Here is a 19,691-nt window from a genome sequence, read left to right on the forward strand (position 1 = left end):
TTTTTTAAAGATTTGTTTATTTATTTATTATGTATACAGTGTTCTGCCTGCATGTATGCCTCCTGGCCAGAAGAGGGTGCCAGATCTCACTACAGATGGTTGTGAGCCACCATGTGATTGCTAGGAATTGAACTCAGGACCTCTGGAAGAGCAGCCAGTATTCTTAACCTCCGAGCCATCTCTCCAGACCCTCCCCCTCTTTAAGTACTTTGCAATTTGAGTTCTTTACTTCTTGATTACTTTGGGTTATGAAACAGGAGCCAAGTTCATTCTGTAGTATCTACATAGCCAGCTGTCCCAGTTATGGTCTCTTTATATTATTTTCACTAAAATTCTGGAAGTTTCCCCCACAAATATGTTTTCTAACTATATTTCCATATTCCTTCCGGTTGGCTCTGTACAAACTGGAAGTCTGGGTGTTTGCCACAATACTTCTCTCAAAACATTTGTTCTGGTTTCAGTGTTCATAGAGATGGTGATTGTAGTGTGATGTGCATTTTTCTTTATCTCTGTTCTCAACAATAACGCCTTATTGTCCATTTTAACCATTTATGTCTAAGGTCATTTTATAGAGTAGCGGGTCTCAGGAGTGAGCTCCACATTAGAATTAGCTCCCAATCAATGACAGACCACTTCCAACCTTGTGCGACGATCTGAGAGGCTGTGACACAGGTGTTTAATATGCCACCAGGGCTGAGGAGTGCTCACCTAGGCTTTGCTGTCACCAACCGTTGTGATCATGTTTTATGAGGCATCCCGCTCTTATACCTGCAACCTCCCATCTCATATCCTGCTGCTGCGCAGGTCCTGCCCACCGCAGGTCTCCTGGGACCTACCAACCGTTTGTCTGAGCATCGCTTCCTTGTCTCTCATGCTTGGGACTCTACTTCCTTTCTGTGGTTGTTCGTCATGTTGATGGTCCCCAGGGGATTCCAGCCCCTGCATCTGTGTCTGCCTAGTCCTCTTCTTTGAAAGGGGGTAGCCGCGTGGCTTGCTTCAATCTCTGGCATTCTGTGGAAACAACACTGTTCCCTGACCCTGTTCCCGGATACGTGGCAGAGACGCCACGTGAGAAGATGAGGCGTGAAAAGGCTACCTGAAGACGGAGGGGCCCGAAGGAGGAACTCAAATGAGCAAACGTTCTAGTGCGTTGGTGAGGACTGAGGCCTGTTCTTTCCTGGGAACGATGTTTCTGTAGCTCTTGGCTCTGCCTTCTGACCTTCTCTTTCCCCTGTGTGCCAAGCTTTCTTTCTTCCCATGAAAGATAGCTTGTCTTTGCAGCTCCACAGTTTTTTTTCCAGATGCTTCCTGGATGTAGAGGTTTAGCTGGAAAAGTCTCTTGCCCCCCACCCCCAGTCCTTTCAGCTGTAGGATTTTTGTTAACAGAGTTTTCTTAGGGAACTGTCAGCCTCACAAGGCATTTGCCTTCCTGAGGTAAGCCGCTCTGCCTTGGACTTTGGCTGAGCCATCTGAGGGACAGGAGGTAAGCTTCCTGGGAGTTCTGTGAACGAGGCAGTTTTCAGAGGCATCAAGAAAGACTCTTCTCAGTTCTGAAGAAAGGCCTCCCCACTTCATTTTCTCAGGGTTTTTTGTTTGTTTGTTTGTTTGTTTATGGAAAGGCTCCAGATTTGATTTTGTTCCTAAGTCTTTCCTGCGTTTTTCTTTTCCATTTTGTCATGAACTCACCAAGTTGCCCAGGCTAACCTCAAATCTGTGCTCTTCTTGCCTCAGCCTGTGAAATAGCTTAGATTTCAGGCATATGTCACCATGTCCAGCTTCAAAAGCATTTCTTTCTTTCTAAAAAAAAGAAAATTATTTTTTTAAATTTCATTTTATATTCCAACCAGTTTTCCCTCACCTCTCTCCTGCCCTCCCCCACCTTGTGTCTCCTCTCTTCTCAATGGGTAAGGGCTCTCATGGGAGTCAACAAAGTCTGGCACATTAAGTTGGAGCAGGACCAAGCTCCCCCCCCCCCCATTAAGGCTGAGCATGGCATTCTACCATAGAGAACGGGCTCCAATAGGCTAGTTTATGCACCAGGGATAGATCCTGGTCCTTCTGCCAGGGGCCCCTCAGATAGTCCAATCTTCACCACTGACTCCCATATATGGAGGGCCTGGTTTGGTCCCATGGAGACTCTACAGCTGTCGGTCTAGAGTTCCTGAGCTTGGTTCAGCTGTCGCTGTAGACTTCTCCATCATGGTCTTGACCTCCCTTGCTCATATATTCCCTTCTTCCTCTCTTCGACTGGATTTCCGGAGCTTCACCTGGAGCTTGGATTCACCACCCTGATTACACGGGGAGGGCAGTTCGGGCACTCTCTCCATTGCTGCTTAGAGTCTTAGCTGGGGTCATTCTTCTTATGGATTCTTGGGAATTTCCCTAGCACCAGATTTCTCCCTAACCCCATAGTGGCGCCCTCTTTTCCTCTCCTCCTGAACTCAAAAGTCGGTTCTTATTGTTACTATTAGTTGTAGGACCTGGGAACTTTAATCCCAGCAGTTCTTAGCTTCCTTCTCTCTAACAGCCATTCTTTTATTTAGTGACTTCCTTTTATATTTACTGTAGATAGCCGGTATTGGTTATATTGGTATTGGTTGTATTGATATTGTATCAGTACCTTCAGTACTCTGAATGGAAATCTTAGGTCTTGTTTCCTTTCTTTGTTTCTACAGGCTGCAGAGTTACAATGTTCACCTCTCCAACAGTGATGTCTTCCTTGCCACCCTTCAACTAAAGCCTCCACTGAAGACCACCAGGAATCTACTTACCAGACTGTTCTAGGTTCTCAGACTTTTGCTGCTCCTTCCAAACACTTCCCACAATGCTTTCCATGTTGGTTTTTCCAGATTGTGTTCGACAGTTTTCTAAAGTGCTTCTGCAAATTCCCATTCAACGTGGGTGAGAGCTCCAATTTCCCACATTGTTCCTGTCATAGCTTCGCTTTTCTGAGTGGTTTTTTTTTCATGTTCTGGATGATAGGTTTTTTTTTTCTTCTGCTTCTATGTTTTGTAAATATCTTTCCTTAATTCTATCGTTTATCATTTTACTCATTTCCAGTCTTTCTAAAAAAACTAGTCAGGTGGTGGTGACACACCCTTTAATCCCAGCACTCAGGAGGCAGAGGCAGGTGGACTTCTGAGTTCAAGGCCAGCCTGGTCTACAGAGCAAGTTCCAGGACAGCCAAAGCTACACAGAAAAATCCTGTCTTGATACCCCCACCTCCAAAACCTAAAAGTAGGAGTCTTAAATTTATTGTATTTTAGTTTGTCAGTCACTCCCTCAGTGGCTAGTTGCTCATGTGTCTTGTTTAGAAAACCCGGCCTTAAAAAAAAGATCACAAAGATATTTTCCTGCTATCTTCTAGATATTTTATATGATTATCATTTATGTTTATAAACTTTCTCTGCTTAATAGGTACATATTCCTTGAAGAAAGGATTTGATTTCATTTTCTTCCTGTTCTGTAGGGTCCCTTCTCTGCCACTGTAACTGGTTGTTCCTGTGCAGGCCTGTCTTCAGGCTTTCTTATTTCTGCTCTCTGGTTTAATTTCTGACCCTGCGCAGTAGCGGACTGTGTTGATTACTGTGCACTGTAAAATAGTTTGCTGTCTGAAAGAGCTCTATTCCCAGCTTGTTCTTTGCAAGCAGTCTTAGCGAATTTTTTATTTATACACGAAATGATTATTTATACTTTTAAAATACACAGAATAAAAAAGATACATGGATAAATGCTCATAGATTAACCACATAGAAAAATATTAGAAACAATTCAAGTGCTTACTGACAAGTTAACAAAGTGTAAAAACAACAATTGAAAAGAAAATGCTATATCATATAAAAGGGTAAGTCCCAAAACCATGGGTAAATTCCAAGACCATGTTGAGCAAAAGATTCCAGATATTTTAGAACATATAATGCATGCTTTTATTTGTATGAAGTTCTAGACTAGGCGCAACAGATCAAAAATGATGTATGATAGATATACCAAGAGTTGTTCAGCACAGGGAATATCTCAAATAATCCAACAACTGGAAGGTGGGCCTGAGGCTACCCTGTTCTTTTAAACTGAAGTAGGACTGAAATCGTGATATAGGAATGAAAAAAATCAAAGTAAGCCTGGGTATTGCTCTTGCCTACCAGTGTGTGTGGTTAGGTACACTGGCACTTTCAAATGCGAAGAATAATAGTGTCAATAAGAACCAAAGCGTCCGCTGCACGTAATGCCTACCATTATGTTGTGCCTCTGCATGCATTTTCTCCTATGCCATTTTCTCCTAGTCTAAGATCCTCATGGTTAGTGAATTATTATCCTTATTGTATAGATGGGGAAAACCCAAGTACAAAGAAGCTAAGTCATTTATTCTCAGCCTCTCACTATTAATTGTCAAGACTGGGTCATGTCTTTGATTTCTGGGCTCTCAGCTGTGGGCTGACTCAATGACATGAGCATGTCTGTTCTATGGTATCGCATGAAAAAGAAGAGTTAGTAAGCTTGACAAAACAGATGAGTTAGTAAGTTTGACAAAACACGTGCTCTTCTTTCCTCAGCAACGTAACTGGTGAGTTTTGGAGAAAAAAAATCCATCAGGTAGGTTTAATACGTGGCTATTCAAACTTTAAGAAGAGAATTCCCTCCCTCCAAACGTGACGAAACAACAAAGTGAACATTGGCTTCACAGAGCCCAGGGAACCGACAGGGTATGCACCGGCCAGATTATTGGCTTCATACAGCTGTAAGCCCCTTGCTTAACCGGGCTTGTGCAAATGGGATCAGTTCCTTGATCTGCCTGAAAGGGAATTTTTCAGCTGTCACTCGGAGCCAAGTACATCTTTTCTACTGGTCTGCCCTGAAAGATATTTATAATTTGTTTGTGATTTATTGAAACTTGCCTGGCTCGAGAGGAACAGTGTCTTGTAAGCTTCGGTCCTCTCAACTCTTTCCAGCTTGCTCTGCTCTCTTTGTGAAGCTGCCTTCCTGCGAGGTGACCGTGTGGGCCCATGCTCTCCTCTGAAGTTTTTAAGAGCGGCACGTGATGCCATGCGCAATTTATTCCATCATTTTCTTTATTAAGACACTTAGAGGTTACAACAGGTGGTGCGGGTATACAGAGAAAGGCAGGAATCTCCGGGTATGTGTGCTCCGGCTGGATAGATTTGCTGGCACAGTGGCCAAAGCCAGGGTTCTAGAAATTTAGTCTCAAGAATTAATGATGTTGAAAGGTATTTTAAACCCAAACTAAAGTCTTTTTTAAAAGAATGTAATTATACCCACATGAAAAATATAGGATTATCCAAGCAACTCTCATATGTCAATAATCTTTCTAAATATATGTGAGCAGTTCTCATTTGAAATATGTGCAGATTTCTTACTTCTATGCGTTACACACAGTATCAATCAGCTGCTTGAGGCTTGGAATAGATCATACCTTCTTAAATTATAAAGTAACTCATTGTTCACCCAACCCATTTCTTCTGTTTTATTGCTTTTGCTCTCAGTCATTTTCCTTTTCATTTTATCTTTCCACCATGCCTGTGGGTCAGAGGTCTGATTTGTTCCTCATACCCGATGACCTGAGGATTGGTGTCGGCTATTCCAGCAATTATACGAGTTCTGAGTGAGCGTCTTGGTTCTGTCAATAGGGACAATGAGGAGAGTGACTGTTATTGTCTCATTTCATGAGGCATCAAAAAAAAAAAAAAAAAAAAACCAAAAAAACCGAACACATTTATTTTGCACAAATCCTTGGGATGTAGGAATTTTTGAGTTTTTCTTAGGCAATACACCAGTGTGTAGACAACACATAAATCCTTGGGGTGTAGGAATTCAGTTTCGCATGACTTCTTAGCCTTTTAGGCCTTAGGGTGGGTCCAGGGCAACTTCTGATGCTGTCTGTACAGATAAAGACTGTTTCCTTGTGATTTTGATTATTGTTATTTTGTCATCAGAACATATAACTACAAACTTAGCAAGCTAAAACAAAACAAACCAGTAAATACAGTTCTGGTGGTCAGAGTTCCTCAGTTCCAGGTGTTGGCTGGGCTGCTTTCCTTTGAATGTTGGAGCGGAGAACCCACTCCATGCTTCTAGAATAGAGGCATTAGCCCTCTTCCATCTTCAAAGACAGTATTTGCACCCAGAACCCCTGTTCCTGTTGACTTATCTCTTCTCCCCCTGAAATTCTGCTTCTGTTTTATAAGGACCTTTATGGTTACATAGAAAATCTTTCCATCTTAAGATCCTTAACTTCATCTACAAATATTTGGCCACTTACAGACTTTGGAACTTGGGGCATGCACCTACCCCCACCGCCGTGTGTGTGTGTGTGTTTTGTATACATTTGCACAGTATTTTTCTTTGCATCATAGTCTTGATCATCAACCAGCTGTTTGGTACTGATACGAGTCATAGGCAAATTGGCGTCAGCAGAACCATAGAATTTTTAGAGCTCTTTTAACCTTTTCTTGTATCTTTCTCCATGCAGAAGTCAAAGCAACAATGCTCTGTCAACTCTATAGAACAACAACATGGCGCAGAGCACACAGCCTTGTTGATCCATGCATTCTTTGAGCTTGATACAGAGAACCTTCTGGGTCTTGAAATCTTAGTGCTAATGGCTGGCACGTTTCTGAGATATCACACCCACCAGAGACATAAAGCAAACCTAATCCTCTGGATAAAGGCCTCAAATCCACAGAATTCCAACTCCATCTCTCCAGTGAGTTCTGATCATTCTGAGAGCTTAGGAGAGATGCTGAAGGACCCTCTCACGGCCAACTTCCACAGAACACGACATCATCCATAAGAACTGTGTGCCCTTCTGTTGGCATCAGAATGGAAAATTGGCATTGGAATGGAAAACTGTGACTGTCTGAACTGAAAGACCTTTATTCTCTTTGCATATTTCTAGAAACTGGTCTGTAGAGGGACAGCATGAGCAATGCATTTGGTAAGATGGCAGGGACAAGGCAGGGACGTCTGAGACATTAAGGTTTACAGTCTAAGGATGACGGGGGCATTGAAGGAATTTAGGGTAGCATGGAGAGGAGGGTGAGAAGTCAGGATGGCTCCTACTGAGCAGGAAAATGGGGAATGAGCAGAGCTTGGAGGAATAACATAGGTTAAGTTGTAATTGTTAGTGATCTATGAATGTCAAATGGTTGGCTGTGTGATTCGAGACTCAGGAGGTTTGGGTTCGGTATATACATTTATTGTTCAGTAGCTAAAATATGATAAATAGGAATTCTACTGGGGAGAGTATACTTAGAAGGAAAGATAGTGTAATACGGGACTCAAGGGGTGAGCAAACATTGAGAGGCCTGGCTAAAAAAAGGTTTGCTAAACACCAGCAGCACCACCACCACCACCCACCAAACAAACAAACTAAGCAGTGGAGGTTAAGTGGAATATGGAAGGAATTGATGAGAAGATGAGAAGGTAATGAGGAAGGTCTTTAGGAGGTTAGAGTTAAGGGTTATTTTGTTCTCCCAAGTCAATTGGATGCAAAAATGCTACTTGTTATCAATTGGGGGGGGGATAATCCCGTTAAAGACTTTGTAATTTGATCCAGAGGGAAGAGCAAACTGAGAGTCAAGGAAGAGGAAAAATTGACTTCATTCTTTGCTCTTTCTTAAATCCGGAGAAACGTGTGTGCCTCAAGCACTCCCCCCTTCAATCCCACAAACCAGAGAATCAGGAAAACACATTAGCACCCTAGTATAGAGTAGGAACCCAGAGCTGGGGGGAAACAGCATCAAGACAAGAGGAAACGGGGGAGGGGCGAGAAAGCTTCCCCTGTCGCTTGGAGAATCTGCTGCAAGGCGTGGGAAGGAAGGGAAGTGGGGAAGGTACCCTGCAGACGTCAGCCAGACACTTTGCCTCTGGGCATGTGGGAAAGAACTGAAGGAGGAGGGAAAACGTCGCTTTAGGGTCAGATGGAGGAGCTCCTGCGGCTGCCTTTGAGTGAGGATCTGGAGAGCTGGAGCGTTCTGCTCCCGTTCTCCCCTCCAGGAGGCCATTCCTCCATTTTTTAACCCAAATAAAGAGGGGGCGCTGGGCTAAGCCGGTGTAAGTCGCTCTGAGCAGCAGACCTCTATTCGGCCCCCTGGCTAAAGCCGGAGAGGTGGCCTTAGGGGACGCTGAAGTTACACGGTGGCGGGAGGGGAAGGGTCTCCAAGCTCCTCGCCAATCACGGTGGCTGCTGAAGCTATTTGCATATATTATGCTAATAGGGACCTCCCGCTCCGCTCCCACCCGCGCTCCCGCCCTCTCGTGGGTCCAGCGGGCTGGGCGAAGGTGAATATATTATGCTAATAAGGAGGCTCCTGCGGGAGGGGGCGGTCTGTGCTCGAGGCGCGCGCGCACTGTCTCACACACGAGCATCCCGGGGTATTTAAGGCTCGCACACGCGAGGCTGCGGAGCTACTTCTGGGGCCTCGCGGCTCGCGATTGCTGCTTGGGTCGTTCGGTTCTTCTCTCTCCTCTATCCCTCTGCTACCTCTCGGGGACCGCGCTCTCGCCGCGTCCCTCTGCATTTCTTTTTCTTTTCGGCCTTGAACTGATCCAGGTGGGAGACAGGTCGGCCCGTGGAAAGCCCCAGAATAGGTAGAGATAGGCAGGCAGACGCAACAGGTCGGAGCAGGGAGAGAGACCCGCGAACCCTGCGCCTCTGCGCGGGGGACCACTAAGGAGGTGTCGGATCTTGAGGGGTCAGAAGAGCTGCCCTGCTGGGTTTGATTTTTTAGCTGTGACCCCCGGCGCCACACAACCCCCGGCCGGAGGGTCCTCTTTACTCTCAGCTGGAAGGGGAGAATCAGCAGAATGGTCCACAGCTGCTGATCCGGACGCCGAGCCAATCTCAGGTCCACCTCCGACCCGGGGCTCCGACTCCACCAACTAGTTGTGCAGCCGCAGGGACTGAACTTTGGAGGAATCGGCCCTTCCTCTCCTTCTAAGATTATTGGAGGAGGTAGAGGGTGGAAGGCGTAGTGGAGACTGGTGATCCCGCCACGATGTTGGTAAAGAAGCTTGCAGGAAAAGGAGGGGGACGAGAACCTGGATCAGAAGATCCGCGCCCCTTGGGACAGCGTTGTGCCGGCACCATGGCCTCGTGCGCGGCCCTGGCGACCCTCTTGTCAGTGGTTGCGGTGGTGTTTTGCTTGTATCTTGGGGTGAAAACCAACGACCTCCAGGCGAGGATTGCCGCTCTTGAATCTGCCAAAGGAACCCCTTCCTTTCGTCCGCTGCCTGAAATCATGGATGAGCTGAAGGCTATGGTTCAGGAGAAAGTGGAGCGTCTCTTGGCTCAGGTGTGAAAGGTTGGGGGTATTTTGCACGTGGATACTGTTTGGCACAGGTGTGAGTCCTGCGTGCAGGGCTAACTTCAGCCCTTACTGGCTGCATAGTTGGTTTGACTGTGGGTACCGAGTATGGAATGTGTCTTAAGAAGCTTGAATATTGATAGATATGTAGCTGAACCCTTCCCTCACTCTCCCTCAGTTCTTGCATGCTAAACATGTATGGAGGTCTAAAAGAGGGAAGGGTGGCCTGGGTAGTGGGAGTGTGGGGTCGAGCATTTCATTTCTTTTAGTTTTCTGGAGCCTCTTGTCTCTCAGTTCTACGGAGAATATTCGTTAGAAACATAAGATCTCCTATCACCTTCCCAGGTAAAGGTTAGAAAGTGTTATTAATATACAAACGATAATCACTTTCAAGTGAAACAATTCTATACAGATTCAAAGTCATAAATTTCACTCTTCGAATCTTTCCATGTTCGAACACTTAAAAAGTTTTCTATTTGGCAAAGGATGCTGTGCAGGTATTGAAGAAAGCTGAGCCATTAACGCTGAGAGTTGAAAGGAAACACATTATCTTCAAGGTTCATTTCAACTCAAGTTAGGGGCTTTTTTGAGGAATTTACTTCCAATAGAGAGGCTGTTTAGCAGTTGCTATCCACAAGTGCGCTATTGGCCCACCTTATCTTCAGACCTGCGGTGTTCCACTGCCAGGTTTTGCACTGACTGCCTGTGTTTGGGTCGGAGGAGAAGGTGGTGGAGACTCGAGAAAAATATTAGCCAAAACCCTGCAATCCTGCTACCACGTCAGTGGTCACTGTCTTATTTTAGGATTTGGATACGGTTACTTTTTGATTAGTGTCCAAGTGCGTATGTAAACATTCCTTATGCAAGCTATTGAATGCTGGGAAATCAGGCATGTAGCCAGAGAGTCCCTAAGAGTCCAGTTCTCGTCAGCGCTACTGATGATTGTGCTAATACCTCTGCTTTTCCCACAGAAATCCTATGAACACATGGCTAAAATAAGGATCGCCAGAGAGGCACCTTCAGAGTGCAACTGCCCAGCAGGTAAAACAGACCTCGTTTAACAGTGTTTCCTCCACAGCTGAACAAGCACACACACACACACACACACACACACACACACACACACACACGGTCTTGTGCTGTCAATTCTACCTGTAATAATAGTAAAGAAAGAATGCAGGCCCAACCTGCTTTAATAAAACCAACATGTCTCAGTTCAAAAGAGGGCCAACCCCCCTCCACTATTATTTTGTGCAGGATACTAAGGTCTGCTATTGTAAAACGAGAAAGCTAGATATGACCAACATGGATAATATAGATAAGATGATATACAAAGACAGAGTTCTTAGAGTCACAGATTGGAAGTCTTCCATGATATTATTAAATAATGTCATTTTTTGGTGCATATGTGTGTGAAAATGTCTGTAAACTCTTAGATTCTGAAATCCCTGGTGTCTAATGCTACATCATGGCAGGTTTGTTGCCTGCCTTTGGTATATAGCTATACATGCAAATCACCTATCGTTCCTCACTGGCTTGTATTCTGTCCTATCAAAGAGGCTCTCTGCCCTGCCCCCACAGCAGAAGACAATGCTAAGAATATTCTTTATCTTGAACTCCCATTACAAATGATTGCACTCTCAATGGCCTTTCAGGATGGGTCCTTATGTTTTTACGGTATCTGTGTGCAGTTTTAGGGAACTATGTTAATGGCGGTACCTAAGAGGAGGGGGAAGAGAGGTATCAGTGAGAAGCACCCCACACCCCATCTAACCAGGGTAATTGTAATTCCTTTCACAGATCTCTGAGACTCGGCATTTATCTGTAGATTTAGCAATTTAAAAGATCTTGGATGATGGTCGTCAAACCCCACGAGTGTTAATGTTTTCTCAGATAAACGCTGTATTCATTTATGAACATTTAGTTTCTTTTATCAGGCATTTAAGTGACTTTTCACATTTTGTATAATGTTCAAGAATATGATACTTAGTATGTAGATAGTTATTGCCTAATTGCATTTGTTCAATGAGAGATCACAGAGTGTAGGATAGAGAGGTCTTATAAGATTACATCATGTATTGATAGTATAGTCATTCCAGTTTATGAAGTGCAGTGTATGAAATTGTCTAACACAATTCTCCCTGTTAAGAAGTACATGACTGTATATGGAAAGGCTAGTTCCTTTATCTCCTTAATATCCTAAATGTGTTTGACACAGTCAACACAGTTGCCATCTTTCACACATCAGTTTAAAATATGGACACTGGGTTGTATAACATATACATTAAAAAAAACTTTACAAATTACATTTTGTGTGTGTGTGTGTGTGCGTGCGTGCGTGCGCGCGCGCACACGTGTGTCCTCATGTGTATGGAAGTCAGAGGAAAGCTTGCAGGAGTTAGCTTTGTAACTCCACCAAGTGAATCCCAGGTATCAAAGCCAGGCCATCGGGCTTGGTGACAAGTGCCTTTACCCCCTGAGCCACCTCACTGGTCCTACGGCACAGCAATTATCCGTCCAATTACACTGTTCACCATACTGGGATTATATATTTTTTTTTCAAATGAACGCTTTCAGTTAGGAAAACACTGCTGGAATGCTGGTGAAGACCTCTATTCCAGCTATGCAGAAGGTTGAGGCAAGAGGATTGCAAGTTCAGTGCCTACCTGGGCTATAACTTAAATACATTCTTAAAATCAAAAGCCTACAAAAAATGTTTGGATACCTGATATAGCTGAGCTTTAGAACACTAGCCTAGCATTTGTGAGACCCTAGGCCTAAACCCCCCCGCCAGTACACAGGGGAAATGCATATATGTTATATATTATATATAGTAATAATAAGTATATAATATGTAAATATTTGTAAATTTATATTATATGTGAAAAATATATATGAATGTTTGAACATTGAGGTTACCTCTTATGTTAGAAGAAGGTCGAGAAGGAGCTAGCATTTGAACATGTAGCTTTTGTTCTTAGTTGTTTTGAGTTGGTGCAGACCCAGAAGTCAGATATGTAAGGAAGTCACATTTCCAGCAGAGGATTAAACACAACCACCTCATCACCGCTTGGGATTTAACTTCTAAGACACCTGGTACTGAGAGTCACTGAGCACACCGCTTAGAGTCCAGACCTTTTGGTACGCAATGCTTCTGTTAGCTCTGTGTAAAGTAGTTAGTGTTTAATTCGCTGAATTCTTAAACTGAGTTTGGTACAGTGCTGAGAAGTGATGTCTATAGCCTGCATTCTATTTTCCGGGAAGACGTCACCACTCGTGATGTCTAATGCAACCTAATTATCATTGGATCTGGGAGAAAGCTACCGCATTTAGAGTTGGACTTATGTTATCTTGGAAGATTACACTGGAGCGTTTTTCATTATAACACGAGAATTTAAATGGGATTTCCTAGGCTTCCCCTCCTCCCCCCACGGCCTGGGTTGGCTCTCTGGAACAGCTGCTTTACCTCCTCATCACCACTAGAGCCCCACATCACATCAGTTTTTCCCTGGCTTCTGGAGCAGTAACACTTGGAAGGTGTGTGTACCTTCCAGTGCACAGAACCAGATCATCACTGTTCTGGAAGCACGCCCTTCTGCTTGGATGATCATCAGGCGTTCTAAAAATAAAGACGCTACATCCTGGAGAGAACGATTGTGAAGTATGGTCAGTGAGATGTTGTCTTAGGGGATGAGCGGGCCAGCCAAGGACTAGAAGGGGACACAGCGCTTCCCGCCTGGGGTGGCCCTAGCTGTGGGTCACTGGCTGAGAGAAGTCACAATGACAGCGGTTGGCAGGACAAGGCTAGACAAGTCTGTGACCTCAGCTCAGTTCCTGTGGACAGATGCCCACCCCTTGAAGTTGACACTCTTGTTGACAGTCTCAGTAACAGAGCCAAAGGCTGGCCGCGAAAAAGCAATGCTGTGTTGTTTGTATTCACTCCAAGGACTCTTGCTAGGCCACGGTTTGTGCCGGGTTTCTCCAGGTGGGCTGTAGGGAAGTAATAACAGTTGAAGCTGCTTGGTTTGCTTTTCTCACAGGAAGGGGGTATTGGGAGAACGATGAGCTGTTTATAGAATAGTTTTTAAATATAAGAGATGTATTCTGATTTTCATAGCAACTTGGAGAGTCAACTGCAAGCAATCTGCTTTTATAGATGAGGGAGCTGGGGAAAATAGTTAATATACTAAAGCCAAGGTGAGGGTTCATGTGTGTATCTGAGGGAATGGGATGTCCAAGATCTAATGAGGCACAGACAATGAACTTTCAGAGCAGAATATCTCTGGAGTGGAATTCTGGATCTGCTACTGATAATGTGTGACCTTGACCTTGGTTGAATTAAAGAACCAGATTTGTTCCACTTCCTCATCTGAAAACAGCACACGCGTACACACACATGCGCACACACATACACACATATAGACACACACATTCAAGCACACACATGCATGTGTACACACACATTTGCACACGCATGCACACACAAAAGCCTTTCTCATAGGGAGATGGTATTTGTAAACAATCTGATGTTTTAGTGGGTGTGTGTTGTTACCTTTTTGTCTCAATGCTCTACAAACATTTCACCAATAAGCTACACTGCTGAGCCAGACCCTTAAGCCTGTTATTTTCTCTGTTATCTAATTCTAGTTCACAGAGATACATGATATAGGTGGGAAAGAATCTTTGAGATGCTTGCTCCGAGCCCAGTGTCTAACATCAAGCTTTGAACTAGAACTATGGTTAATTGTGCAGATATGTATGTAGATCATCCACACAGATAATCATACTTGAGTTTCTCTTGTTGCTGTACCAGTAACATTTGGTTCTTTACAGATATTTACATTCGTCTCTTAAGTTATTTTTTATCAACACTACAGGGAGAATTTTGGGCATTTTAGGTGAAGTGGGGGCTGAAGTCCACAGGACTGGGGCTTACTTGGGCATGGGATAGTCAAAAGTATCTTTGAAGTTTTGGTATCAGATATTTATAGATAGCTTACCTATCTGACTCATTTTCAGACTTATTTTTAGTAGCTTTACTGAGGTATCATTTATATTTTACCCATTTTAAGGTCTGTGATAAATTTATATTTGGGCCCCCATCCACTGCAGTCTAGTTTTATCATTTTTGTCTCCTGACAGCTCACAGTTACTTCACTTGTGAACTCGATAGAAGCTTTATTTTGGAAAGGTTTTGCTTTGGAGAAACTCCAGGATAATGAACCAAAAAAATCTTCTCCATCAAAGCTCTGGTTAGCAGAGCAGTTGACTTAGCAGTAGTGGGGCCTGGAAGATCGGGCTGGCATTTGTGTCTTGGCCTCTGTAAAATTTAATCTTAAGATGAGAGAATCAGTTGGCTCATTCTGTGGATAGAATTTTGTCTTGGGTTCGCTTTTGGTGACTTACATAAAAGTATGGATAAGTCAGGGATGTTTGTGAAAGAGCTTCTATGGATAAGCTGATAGAGAATGGGGGTGGGCAGACAGCCAAACAGAAGAGGTTTAGACCAGTTGATATTCTCTGAGGTCTCTGAATTCCTTCCACCTCTACAGAAATGGTTATATATGAAGCAGGAGTATGTGTAAACAAATTGAGGAACCTCCTGTTCTTAACTGTAAGTGAGACAGACACAGGTGTCTGGCTGAAGGACATCATTTCCCGTGGTTTCAGAAGAATCCTTAGATTACCTTTCTTAGATAAAGTATAGAAAACTATTTCTTACCAATATTTCATCTAGGCTATACCCCAACCCCTTTAAAAAAGAGTCTGTATAACAAATGGAGTACGTTAAGGAAGAGTCATAATGCATAGCTCTTAGTTATATAAAGGAGCAGCAGAAGCAGTTTGTAGGACCATGAATGCAAATACTTAAATATTATTTAATGAGAATGACAGACATTCTTCTCTTGTAAGACGAAACAACACAGCGTGACATGCCAGTGCCTCCAGGCATTCATGTTAAATTGTTTTGGGTCTAATGAGAACAACAGTTTGGGTGTGGCACTTTCAGTTGGTCTTGTAGTGACAGCTGGCAAAATGCCCCAGCCAAAGGACCAAGGACAAATCGCCTCTTGAAGTGGCACTCCGGTGTTGAACTTCTTGTTTTCTGCTCTTGTCTATAAGCGGACAGGCTGTTTCTTTATATTCTTTTTCTTAGTGTTTCGAGGAAATGGGAGTTATCAGAGAGAAAGGTATCAGTTCTTCACAGAGTCCAGTTCACTCTTGCTCATTCTTGCGAGATTTAGGAACATGTCCTCTCTTAGGGCTACAGTGACTTACTCTGCTTCCGACTGCCTTGTCATTGTGCAGAAGCAACCACACGCTGCTGATGACGTCAGGGTCTGACTGGCAGGCTTAGGTCTGGGAATGGAGAAGGAATGTTTGATCAGCATCAGGATTAGGTAGAGGGGAGCATGCAAGGAGACGTGCCAGAATCAGGACCAGAATGCTCTACACGGGGTGGGAGAGGAGGGAGGGAGTGGGCGTTTCCTGCCCCAGGGTCATCCACTAGACACTTACCCAAGTAGCATCAGCCTGCTATCTGGAGTGGAAGCCGTCCAAGAATGACCATGAAAAAGTGTTTTCGTTCCCTCCCACGCCTTCATAAACATTAGTTTGATGGAAGCTGAGAATGTGAAAACAAGGCGTGAGTCAGTCTGGTTTAAACACGGAGGCATCCCCACCCTCCTCGGTTTGCCAATATGGGTGAAATTTTGTGCCATGGTTTTACGTCCCGCAGTATTTAACGCTCTTCGCCCCTCCCCCTAATTTGTGTTTAGAACAGACTGCGGTTTGCTCAAATGCCTTATTTCCAGACATGGATATTTATTGGTATCTTTTGGGATTTGTTCTGCAGTTCTACATAGGAAAAAAATAACCTGCTTAAAATGTGGCTTTATAAAGGAGTAAATGCTAAGCATGGGATGCTAAAGGAAACTCTCCGAGGAGTTAGAAGTGAGCACTTCTCCCTGGTGTTCTAATTCCTTCAAATGACTATTCTGTAGGTCACTGGAGGATAGAATTCCTTGAAGAAGTGACACCAAGAGCAGGCACCTCCTCTTAGCGACCACAAGGAGGAGGAACTGAGTTGAATAGCAGCCCCCCTCCCCCGACACCCGTAGCCCATTCTGCACTCTCCTTTTCCAGTTACATCCATTGCGGACATCCATTCCTTGACCTCTGTTTGCAACAAAAAAGATTAGTGGAGGAAGGAAGAAATCTCTCTAAGATTTGAAGTATCTTTATTACATTTGAGATTACATTTGGTTTTGTGTGATGTATATTAGAAAACACCCTATTAACTGAGCTGTGTTGCTAGCCCCCAATTTCGCGTTTATTTTAGGCAGAGCTTGACTGTTAAGTAGATAGGTTCACAGCTCTGATCTTTGGGCTGGTATTCTAATATTTAGAAAAAAAAATGAACCAAATTTAATTGAAGTTGTCAAATGGGGAGTTTTAGCTTCAGATTTCATAGGCTCCAGAATAATTTGGGATTGCTGTCATGCTTCTGATGTCACTGTCTCTGGAGTGTCCGCCTCAGCCTGAGTTGAACATGTGAGAATTGACATATTTCTGATTTTACCTCACATTTAATTCCTTGGTCTATCATCAAGTCATCTTTTTTTCCCCCATAGGGGCATGTTTAATAGACAGTGGCATTAGTAGCTAGAAATGCTAAAATTATGTTCATTTATTAATAATTTAGATTTTTAAGAGCGCCAGTCTTCTATATTATAAGAATGCCTGCCATTCTTTACAACACTTAGTTCAGGTTCTACAAACTGTTTCTGACTCATCTTTACATAACACACATGCTCATACACATATAACCTATGCAAACCCTGATACATGTAAAACAAACTAAATGTGCTGCCCATTTTAAAAATGATTTATTCATTCATGAGTGTGTGTGTGTGCATGTGCATATGTGTGCACATGCGTGCACATACATGTGACTGCCCACAGAGACCAGAAGACTGTGCCATATCTCCTGGAACTGAAGCCACAGGAGGCATGAGCTGCCTTGTGTCAGTGTCCGGTTCTTTGCAAGAGAAGGTGCACATTCTTAGCCCCTGGCCTCCCTCTCTAGTCTCCACATTTTAAATATAAGAATAAAAACTTTCTGTTGCTCACCATTTCCTTCATGGGGTCCCTGGGGCGTCTCCAAAGAATCTTTGTAACAGGCTCTTTTTGGGGGGTCACTTGCCAGCTCCTAAATCATGATATGGAGACTTATTATTAGTTATGAATGTGTGACCTTATCTTATGCTTGTCCCAATTAGCTCTTTATTTTAATCATTTCTCTTCATCTATGTTTTGCCTCAGGGTTGTTTTTTTTTTTTTTTTTTTTTTTACATTTTATTCGTTCTGTATGTCCTACTCTGTGTCTGTCTGTCTGGTGGCTGCCTGTCTTCTGGCCCTGGGCATATTCTCCTCTTTCTTCCCTGATCTCCCTTCTCGCCTCTCTCTCTCCCAGATGCCTCCTCCTAAATATTCTCTCTACCCTCCAGTCCCACCCATCCCTCCATTGCCTAGCTATTGGTTGTTTATCTTTTTATTTGGCCAATCAGGTGCCTTAGACAGGCAAAGCAACACATCTTTACATTGTTCAAGCATGTTTATGCAGCATTAACATAATGCAACTCACCTTTGCATAAAGTAATATTCCATAACTAATCTTAGGACTCCATGGGACCTTATTAGAAAATTTACTGAAAGCGCTATGGTCAGAGTTACCCTGGCAGCTCTGTTTAGAAATCTACTGCACTTGTCAACACAGAACTCATCTCCAGAATTCTACACGAGAAACCTTCCTAGAAATGATGGAGTTAAATTACAATAGAGAAATTGTTTGAATGGACATGACTATTCATTGGAATTTGCATACTAACATGGGTTGTAGACTCCGTGAATGACAGTAAGAATCTCTAGAAATTAGCGGTATTTTATCTAATCATGGGTGAGATTTGCAATTCCATGCACAGAGAGAGCCTACATATGTCTCTAGCCCCACTGTAACAAGCGCTGCAGAAAGGGAAATAGATGATCCTCTCCCTGCCTTTGAACTGAGTGTCTGCTGCCATCAGCACTGTTGTTCCTGTATGAGCAGCAGGTTACGGGCAGTTGTTTGAGTACAGCACCTCCCCCAGCAGTCTTGGAGGACACGCAGGAGAACTGTAAAAGTCAGTGGTGAGCAATTTTTTTCTTAATAGCATGAATCTCAAACTGCGAACTTCAAGGAATTCTAGATGAGAGAGTAAGTTTTGTTTTTTAGTTAGCTGCTTTATGAGAGAAGTCAGCTATCCAGAAAACCGCAAGGATGGGACAATGATTAAGTAAGGAAGGCTAGAAAGATCATATGCCAAATAAAGGCATCATAAGCTACAAAGAAAACACAACCAAACCATTATCTCTGAACTTCGCTTCCCCTGGTTGCGATGCTGTTATATTCTCAGCCCACAGCTGAAACAGTAAGCCTGCTCCTACAATTCATGTGATGCAGCTGGAAGTTTTTAATAAAAGAGGACCTCTAGCATTGAGAAATGACATCCGCAAAGAAACTGAGGCTTTTACGTTCTTGTATTTGGTTTCCTTCTGTGACGAGTTATTTAAGGCTCTAAATTCTAACTACTTCTAAGGGTTGTTTCCTGAGTATCAGGATTGTTTCTGCAATCAAGTTCTCAATGAGGAATGCAATGCGTACTGGTAAAATTTATGCTGCCATTTTCTGAATATAAAAATGGCTAATTTACTTTTATAGCAGAGGATATACATGGATTGAGAGATCGGGGTATATTTTGCATTTTTCTATGTAACCCCACAATGATTTAGACTCAGAGTATGTTTTACTTTAAACCTTCATTTTTTTTTTTTCCAGCAGAAAACCCTTGTTCCCACCATCAATCGTCAGGAAGAAAGCACAGACAGAGGAATTTTGTAATCAGTTGCATAGCGCCTGATGTGTATCATATATCACCTTCGCCATCATTTTCAATCTGTTACCAGTCTGCACTTCTGTTTAACTGTAATCATGTGCTACTAGCATTTGAAACAGTTACACTGGCTTCACGCTTATGAGATGTGATGAGATTAATAACCGTAGCTGGATTTCTGGAAACTAGAGTAAGCACAAACACATGCCTAGGCAGAGGTGAGATGCTCTGGCAGGGTCTCGGTGGAATGGTGGTGCCCGGATAGTCTCTGCTGTTAGAACAGCACGCATGTCTACAGAACTACAAAGACAGAAGACCTGGCTCCCTATTCTGGTCAGGCTACTCCATTTCTTCTCTCTCTCTCCTTGCTAGCATAAAATAGACTCTCTCCTGCATTCTTCAGCTTATTCATTCATTTATCCATCCATCCATCCATCCA

The 19,691-nt window shown here is 43.4% G+C and overlaps 1 protein-coding gene across 5 annotated transcripts in view; it reads left to right on the forward strand.

Moving 5' to 3' along the window:
• The first annotated feature begins 8,948 nt into the window (after positions 1 to 8,948).
• Col25a1 (collagen type XXV alpha 1 chain) overlaps positions 8,949 to 19,691 on the forward strand; it is a 383,772-nt gene continuing 373,029 nt past the window's right edge. For all 5 annotated transcript variants that reach the window (XM_026784141.1, XM_026784143.1, XM_026784144.1 and 2 more), the window contains exons 1-2: positions 8,949 to 9,308; positions 10,292 to 10,361. In XM_026784141.1, coding sequence (XP_026639942.1) covers positions 9,012 to 9,308; positions 10,292 to 10,361 — 367 coding nt within the window. In that variant the 5' untranslated portion in view covers positions 8,949 to 9,011. The remainder of the gene's footprint in view (positions 9,309 to 10,291; positions 10,362 to 19,691) is intronic.

Source organism: Microtus ochrogaster, chromosome 21 (assembly GCF_000317375.1).
Source record: "Microtus ochrogaster isolate Prairie Vole_2 chromosome 21, MicOch1.0, whole genome shotgun sequence".
NCBI lineage: Eukaryota > Metazoa > Chordata > Mammalia > Rodentia > Cricetidae > Microtus > Microtus ochrogaster.